The sequence below is a fragment of the Galeopterus variegatus genome, unplaced genomic scaffold (genome assembly GCF_000696425.1).
Source record: "Galeopterus variegatus unplaced genomic scaffold, G_variegatus-3.0.2 Scaffold5588, whole genome shotgun sequence".
Taxonomy (NCBI): domain Eukaryota; kingdom Metazoa; phylum Chordata; class Mammalia; order Dermoptera; family Cynocephalidae; genus Galeopterus; species Galeopterus variegatus.
This window is the reverse complement of record NW_007731699.1, coordinates 1-9240: the sequence shown is the minus strand read 5'-3', so window position 1 is coordinate 9240 and position 9240 is coordinate 1. Positions and strand designations below refer to the sequence as shown.

General features: G+C 40.5%; 1 protein-coding gene across 1 annotated transcript in view; it reads left to right on the top strand.

The window, feature by feature from the left end:
• Positions 1-2537, top strand: part of LOC103605097 (leucine-rich repeat-containing protein 37A3-like) — a gene marked incomplete at its 3' end in the record, with an annotated part of 18743 nt that extends 16206 nt beyond the window's left edge. Inside the window, exons 5-7 of the mRNA XM_008589678.1 lie at positions 1220-1491; positions 1744-1845; positions 2340-2537. Of these exons, the coding sequence (XP_008587900.1) occupies positions 1220-1491; positions 1744-1845; positions 2340-2537 (572 nt within the window). The remainder of the gene's footprint in view (positions 1-1219; positions 1492-1743; positions 1846-2339) is intronic.
• Positions 2538-9240: the final 6703 nt, after the last annotated feature.

The window sequence follows — 9240 nt, the reverse complement described above, 5'->3', positions numbered from 1 at the left end:
AGCGGGAGCGCCGCCACGCTCCCAAGCGGCGCACTCTCCAGTGCGCCACCAGGCCGGACCCAAAGTGCTTTTTTTCTTACCAATTTTATTATTTCCTTCTTCCCTAGAAGTTGGCAGAACAAGCATTTTTAATCTCCTTTTACAAATGAGAAAAAGCAAGATCAGAGGTGTTAAGTGCTCTAGCCTGGTGCCTGGGTCTTCTGTCCCCAATTTCCACAAGCCCATGTTCCTCCTTTCTCACGATCCTTCCCTCCTCTTCTGACCCTCACCACCACCAAAAATACTTTTAATTCTGGAAACTCAGCTACACAATGGTACACTTGACTTCATGCAGTCAGAAGCTTTGGATGGTTCCCCAAGTAAAGCTGGAAATACTAGCAATGAAATGAAAACAAAGTACTAGGCCTCTGACAAAGTTGCTTTCTTTCTTCTGCATTTTAGGACCTCTAGTAATATTTATCCAGAAACTACTTTTATTCCACACATTTACTGAACATTCCACATAGGCATACAAGCTGGCAAATTAGAAATCTCTTAACTTATACCCCAGATCCATGCCCAAATTTAAAGAAAGAACCAGGATAGAAATAATATTTTATCTTGTGTAGAGCCTTCTGTTCTGGGGGCTATGGTATATGGGAGCAAGGACCAAGCGAAGGAACTGGGTGGGGAGGTGGAGAAGGACGTCCAGATGAGGGCCTGTTAGCAGGGGGAGTGGCGTTTCTGCTTTAGCGTCTCTGCCCTTTTTCCCCTCACAGGACTGTCTTTCGTCATGGTCACCTGTGATGGTTCTGAGAACAAAAGCACACTAAAGAGGGGGACAGAGGAAGACTTGCACTCGCTCTGCACACGAGGCGGGACAGTATGGGGCACTTGAACGTGAGGAGGCATGGAAGGTCTGCAGAGAGGCCAGCTGACTGGGGGAATATCTGTCTTCCAGCCTTGGGCATGAGTACTGGGCAATTGGCCATTGGGGACCAATGGCATAATCTAAATGGAGTGTTCTGAGTAGGCGGCCACTTTTTCAAACGATGTCTTTTTATCCTTCTGTTGTTGCTATTTTATAGATTCAAGTGTTGGTTTGTTTTCCTCCTCTCTAAATGGCACTCATATGTTTGCTGACTCCTAATTTATTTGACTGGGATCTATAGCTGTGGCCTGATAAAAAAGCCACTCCATCGGTCTTCCTTATCAAAAGCAGTCTCTTCTCTTTTGACAGTTGAAGAGGCATCTATAAGAAATCCTGAAGGAGCTTTCATGAAAGTATTAAAATCTTGGAAGAACACAAGCACTGAGCTGACGATTGAGCCAGAGAAGGCATCCTCGGACAAAACTGGCATGAACTGGTCAGATATGAATGAGCAGCTAGACCTAAATGAAAAAAGTGAAATTATACACACACTAAATTACCTGTTATCTTATCTATCAGAGGGAAACCTAGAAGACATACAACCAACATTATTACCATTCATTAAACTTCTTTTTTCAAATGTACAGGATGAAGATATGCCCCTGGGTTATATGAAAAAAAATACAAATACACTCTCTCTTATACCTGAATCAAACAATTCACCCTACAAAAATGAACTGAGGAAACTCTATTTTCTAGAAAATCTGTTAGCTAAAGAAATTCAAGAAAAAATTGATGAGGTTAAAAAGAAAGAAAAAACTGCCATGCTTATGCAATCTAATCTTTTAAGATGCCAAATCTTTTCAAAGAAGTTAGAAACTGCCCAACCACAGAAAAACAGCCTGGCAAAGCTTGAGAGTATAGAGAAAAGGCTGCAGAGAGTGTGCAAAATCCTCAAGAAGCAAAGAGGCATAAAGAAAAGGCACTTCAAAAAAGTGAGAGATCTGGGCCGGCCCGTGGCTCACTCGGTAGAGTGCGGTGCTGATAACACCAAGGCCCCGGGTTCGGATCCCATATAGGGATGGCCGGTTCACTCACTGGCTGAGCGTGGTGCTGACAACACCAAGTCGAGGGTTAAGATCCCCTTACCGGTCATCTTTAAAAAAAAAAAAAAAGTGAGAGATCAGAGCATCAAGAGGGATCAGAACATCACTGAGGGATCAGAGCATCAAGAGGGATCAGAGCATCACAAGTATTCTGCTATAGATTCTCCTGTGACTGCATTAAAGTCAGTGCCAACTGCTAAACAATCCAGTGAAACACAATGGGAATACGGCAGCCGGGAGACTGACTTACCCCTCAAGCCCAAAGGCTTCACTTACCCATCGCTTTCATCCCCAGGTGATCAATTTGAATTTCAGCTAAACCAGCAGCTAAGATCCCTCTTCTCCAACAATGACTGAGAAGGCTCGTTTCTCATGGTATCCAGACTTTGGAAATGGACTGCTCTGAGTCCCATGTACAAACAGAGGCCTTCAGAACAGGCCTCCTGATGAAGCTTCTCAGTGAGCAGCAGGAAGCAAAGGCGTCCAAGGCAGAATGGGATCCGGACCAGTGGAAAACTGAGAACGGCATCAACGAGAGCCCAGAAGCCCAGGGTGAACAGAAAGACCAGGAGTCACATGAGGTGAGCGCAACTGCTGAAACAGGAGACTCAGGATTTTCCCATCATTTAGGATATGCCATTAATGTGCCCAAGCAGGAAGACCAGAGGCTCCGAGTCCGTATCTTGTCTTGGTCACGTAACTTTGGCCAAGACACTGATTTTCTACTTTGCTCAGAGAATAAAGCAGACCTAAAAATTGTAGAAAAAAAAAATGCTTAATAGTAAGATTATGTAACACATTAGATTTAGTATGTTCTTTAAGAACCTGTCAGCTACTCATCTGGAAGAATGGGTTTTACTCTTTTTTTTGTTTGGTGGGTTTTTTTTTTTTTGGCAGCTGGTGCCTACTGGGGTCCTAATCCTTGACCTCGGCATTAACAACACCATGCTCTAACCAACTGAGCTAACCAGCCAGCCCAAGAATGGGGTTTTGAATAGTTTTCATCCCTTCTTCCTTTCTTTTTTTTGGTGGGTGGCCAGTACAGGGATCTGAACCCTTGACCGTGGTGTATGACAATTAAACATTGTCATGATTCTTCAGAGAAAAGAACCATTAACTAAAAACAAAACAAGTTTTGAAACAAAGTTACACAAAAATGCATCACTGTGTTTTTTACACATCATCCCTGCGATAATCAGTACCCAGCTGTCTGAAATTAAATCTTTTGTTTTTTTCCTTATACAATATATCCACTGGATCCAAAGAGCCATTAATGTGATTAAAATTAAAGCAGCATAGCAAAACAAATAATAATAATAATAATAATAATAATAATAATAATAATAATAATAATAATAATAATAATAATAATAATAATAATAATAATAATAATAATAATAATAATAATAATAATAATAATAATAATAATAATAATAATAATAATAATAATAATAATAATAATAATAATAATAATAATAATAATAATAATAATAATAATAATAATAATAATAATAATAATAATAATAATAATAATAATAATAATAATAATAATAATAATAATAATAATAATAATAATAATAATAATAATAATAATAATAATAATAATAATAATAATAATAATAATAATAATAATAATAATAATAATAATAATAATAATAATAATAATAATAATAATAATAATAATAATAATAATAATAATAATAATAATAATAATAATAATAATAATAATAATAATAATAATAATACATATATACTTCTAAAGCTAAATTATGTATTTTTTATGTCTTTAAAACTTGTGTCTGTGCCTTTGCCCATCTAAGATTCCCATATGTCACTCTGCCTGTGGAAGTCCTGTGAGTCTGTCAAAAGCCGCCTCAAGTTCATCTTTCTTCATGAAGCCATCCCTGAATACTCCAGCCCTCCTGGGCCTAGTCCCTGCATGAGATTTATCACCATTTCGTGAAGTGTTCCCCCTCCCTGCGGACTTAAAAATGTGGTAGACAATTTTTTAAAACATGGCTATCCAAGAGAGAAATGCCAAGGTCTACACATAATGGAGCAGGGCAGAGATGTAAGGTCCCTGGTCTACAGACGTGAGCAGAACCCCACTGGATGTATTAACGTGTCTAGAGAAAAACATGTCCATCTGCAAAGGGCTGGTCAGTAGTGAGGGCACAGACGAGGCGAGGAAGAGCCCAGCAAGGGCAGTGCCCACCTGACATTGTGCGTGAGTTGAGGTGGCACCTCAGGTAGCAGACGTGGGGTCAACCCGGCAAGCCTGTGCCAGGGGGGATTATGTTATTGGTATTTTTCAATCCATCTGGAATTTTATTTCTTTGTTTTTTAGTATGGTTGAGGTAGAGAGTCTAACTTATTTTTCCCTTCATGAATATTCAATTGCTTTAACACAATGTGTATTGTATGGTTCATTCTTTCTTCAGTGATCTAAAATACCATCTCTACCTAGACTCTGTTCTCTCCTGTGCCAGTACCAGGATCACACTACGTAATTCCAGTTGCTTTATAACGTATTTCGAATTATGTATTTGGTAGGGTGAGCTCCTGCTCTTTGATCTTCTTTTTCATACAATTCATAGCTATTCTTGCCCATTTTCTCTACCAAATGTCAAGTGGTCAATTTTTGTAAAAAAAAAAAAAAAACTGTCTTGGGATTTGAATAAGATTGCATTGACTTTGTAGATTAATTTGTGAATTGACATTTTTACAACATTCTAGGACCATGGTATCTCATGCCACGTATTTATAGCTTAACATCAGTGAGAAGAGTTTTAGTGTTTTCATCACATAGATCTTACACGTGTTTTGTCAAGTTTATTCCTAGGTACTTAACATTTTTATTGCTGTTGTAAATGGGATTGTTCTTCCACTTTCTAATTAGTTATTGGGGGTACCTGGGAAAGCTATTGAGGTTTGTGCGCTGATCACTTGATTTTGTACCTAGCCACCTACTGAATTCTATTACTTCCAGTATTGAGCAGGATAGAGTTCCTAGTCCCAAAAGTTGTTTCACCAGGTAGATAAGACTTAAAATACAGAAAAGGAATGAATAAAGATTTGGAGATAGTAGTCATTGTGATGGATAATCATGATCCTGTTTTTTTCCAAAACAGATTTATTCTCATAAATCAGCATCAGAGGATGTTAAAGAACGATCCCCAAGGTAAGTATTAATCTGGAAATCTTTAAACTAGAAATTTAGAACTAGAGAACTTAAAATGTATCTATTTCAATTCCCTAATTTTGCATTGAGAAAACTGCCAGAGGCAGGAATACTTCCTTAACCCAGGGCTCTGCCTGACCCCAGCAACATTACCTCCCCAGGCAGAGCTGAGTTAGCAGTGACCAGTAAGGATGCACCTGCTGTCTTTCCAAGAAAGGGTGGAGGGGAGAGGCTTTGGTGGTGCCTGTTCCTTCTGGTGGGGAGTGGGCACCAGGCCAAGCCAGAGGCCTCCTTGGAGCTCTGGAGAGGGATAAGGAAGGCCACGATATTAAGGTAATTCAAGGCTGATAGAAGGTAGAAGACATGAGACCTTCCTCTAAAGTGGCAGGAAAATTTACCTTCTTGTCCTACTGGATTTCGGGCCTCACTCTCTATTCCTTTTATCCAAACCTCATAGAGTTTAACTAGGAGAGACCTCAGACAGTAGTTTGTCTCTTCCTTTTATTATAAGGAAACAAAGAAAGAGAAAGGGAAAATATCTTGCCCCATGGTCACACTGTAGTGCATATCAGAAGAGGCTGATTCTTTTCCTAGCTGGGGATTTCTCCACTGATTTTACTGTGCTTGGGCTGCGAGCTACATTTTATGTCACGAATCAGTACACACATATATAGACACAGGTAGTTTCTGAAACAACGNAGGCTCAGGTAAAGCCCTGCAGCCAAATCCTGCATTAGGCTACTCTAAGGCATGCCGTATTTACAGGAGCCTATTCCTGGAGCTTGCCTCTGTTTACCTTTTACTCAATTACAAAATAGCTTATCACTTTTCCCAGCAGGCAGGTCCTGGCACATTAAGAGTGATTTAAGAAGCTGACAGTCTTGACTCTACCAACCCACCTCATTTACCTTTTCTGCCATCATGGCAGCTCTCCATTCCAGCCAAAGCAGCCCCCACCACACCAGTCACACCAGGCCCATTCCTACTTGTGTCTGTGCCTTTGCCCATCTAAGATTCCCATATGTCACTCTGCCTGTGGAAGTCCTGTGAGTCTGTCAAAAGCCGCCTCAAGTTCATCTTTCTTCATGAAGCCATCCCTGAATACTCCAGCCCTCCTGGGCCTAGTCCCTGCATGAGATTTATCACCATTTCGTGAAGTGTTCCCCCTCCCTGCGGACTTAAAAATGTGGTAGACAATTTTTTAAAACATGGCTATCCAAGAGAGAAATGCCAAGGTCTACACATAATGGAGCAGGGCAGAGATGTAAGGTCCCTGGTCTACAGACGTGAGCAGAACCCCACTGGATGTATTAACGTGTCTAGAGAAAAACATGTCCATCTGCAGAGGGCTGGTCAGTAGTGAGGGCACAGACGAGGCGAGGAAGAGCCCAGCAAGGGCAGTGCCCACCTGACATTGTGCGTGAGTTGAGGTGGCACCTCAGGTAGCAGACGTGGGGTCAACCCGGCAAGCCTGTGCCAGGGGGGATTATGTTATTGGTATTTTTCAATCCATCTGGAATTTTATTTCTTTGTTTTTTAGTATGGTTGAGGTAGAGAGTCTAACTTATTTTTCCCTTCATGAATATTCAATTGCTTTAACACAATGTGTATTGTATGGTTCATTCTTTCTTCAGTGATCTAAAATACCATCTCTACCTAGACTCTGTTCTCTCCTGTGCCAGTACCAGGATCACACTACGTAATTCCAGTTGCTTTATAACGTATTTCGAATTATGTATTTGGTAGGGTGAGCTCCTGCTCTTTGATCTTCTTTTTCATACAATTCATAGCTATTCTTGCCCATTTTCTCTACCAAATGTCAAGTGGTCAATTTTTGTAAAAAAAAAAAAAAAACTGTCTTGGGATTTGAATAAGATTGCATTGACTTTGTAGATTAATTTGTGAATTGACATTTTTACAACATTCTAGGACCATGGTATCTCATGCCACGTATTTATAGCTTAACATCAGTGAGAAGAGTTTTAGTGTTTTCATCACATAGATCTTACACGTGTTTTGTCAAGTTTATTCCTAGGTACTTAACATTTTTATTGCTGTTGTAAATGGGATTGTTCTTCCACTTTCTAATTAGTTATTGGGGGTACCTGGGAAAGCTATTGAGGTTTGTGCGCTGATCACTTGATTTTGTACCTAGCCACCTACTGAATTCTATTACTTCCAGTATTGAGCAGGATAGAGTTCCTAGTCCCAAAAGTTGTTTCACCAGGTAGATAAGACTTAAAATACAGAAAAGGAATGAATAAAGATTTGGAGATAGTAGTCATTGTGATGGATAATCATGATCCTGTTTTTTTCCAAAACAGATTTATTCTCATAAATCAGCATCAGAGGATGTTAAAGAACGATCCCCAAGGTAAGTATTAATCTGGAAATCTTTAAACTAGAAATTTAGAACTAGAGAACTTAAAATGTATCTATTTCAATTCCCTAATTTTGCATTGAGAAAACTGCCAGAGGCAGGAATACTTCCTTAACCCAGGGCTCTGCCTGACCCCAGCAACATTACCTCCCCAGGCAGAGCTGAGTTAGCAGTGACCAGTAAGGATGCACCTGCTGTCTTTCCAAGAAAGGGTGGAGGGGAGAGGCTTTGGTGGTGCCTGTTCCTTCTGGTGGGGAGTGGGCACCAGGCCAAGCCAGAGGCCTCCTTGGAGCTCTGGAGAGGGATAAGGAAGGCCACGATATTAAGGTAATTCAAGGCTGATAGAAGGTAGAAGACATGAGACCTTCCTCTAAAGTGGCAGGAAAATTTACCTTCTTGTCCTACTGGATTTCGGGCCTCACTCTCTATTCCTTTTATCCAAACCTCATAGAGTTTAACTAGGAGAGACCTCAGACAGTAGTTTGTCTCTTCCTTTTATTATAAGGAAACAAAGAAAGAGAAAGGGAAAATATCTTGCCCCATGGTCACACTGTAGTGCATATCAGAAGAGGCTGATTCTTTTCCTAGCTGGGGATTTCTCCACTGATTTTACTGTGCTTGGGCTGCGAGCTACATTTTATGTCACGAATCAGTACACACATATATAGACACAGGTAGTTTCTGAAACAACGCACTCTGATTTTTTCATATTCTGTTTGTACTCAGAAAGAATATCTTGTGTTTTAGTGCTAGCCGTGTCCTTTAAACTGGTTCCACCACCCACTCACTCACCAGTGACAGCCTGCAGTATTGAAATCAATGGAGTAGATAACCTGGCTTAATGAGCTCAGGCTTTTCCTTGATGTGATTCAGCTTCTAGGATAAAGCAGCTTGGAAAACAGAGGCACCTCATCCACCACCCCCACCCCAGCAGATGACGCTTGTGAGACAGAGTCTGAAGGGGACTGGTGTAAAATGCTTCTGGAGATGGCAGACACTTCTGCCCAGTGTGGCTGTGCATTTTGTTCACTGCATGAGGGTACTTGGTCAAGGGGGTATATGGGGCTGAAAGTCCTGCCTGTACTCCATGCCGCATACACAGTTCTCCCCAGAGACATTGTGAGGACCTTTTGGACAGACATGGAGAGCTTCTGGAAGCCCAGCATGCATGAAATATTTTTGAAGGTCCCTGGTCTGTAGTGATTTGCTCACTGTGATTATGGACTGACGTGCACGTTTAGTCCTAATAAGACCAGAGATGTACATTGTGAAGACATGGAAAATGGCATGACTAATTGTCTTGTGCATGTGTTTTCTCCCAAAGTGCTTTTTTGGATTTCTGCTGTGGAGATGCTCACATCAAAATCTCTCACAGGTAAATTTGAGAAGGATTCACTGCTGTGCCCAGAGATAGCAGGGGAAATGCAGAATTAATATTTCCCCTTTTATTTTCTAGGAGGGTCTTTTCTGTTCAAGCCACTTTGGCTTAGGGATACGTATATGCCCCTAAATGCTACACACAAGAAAAACATGGTCCAGAAGCTACATGACAAAGAGTCTTCCAATGAGGATGGAATTTTCAACAAAGATGCAGAATAAATGATTGGGGACAATTTAAACTTCATATCTACAATGAGGAGATAATGAAAAGTTTTAATTTTTGGCAGTTGGCCAGCAAGGGAACCTGTGGCCTTAGCTGTGCTCTGAGCAGCTGAGCTAACTG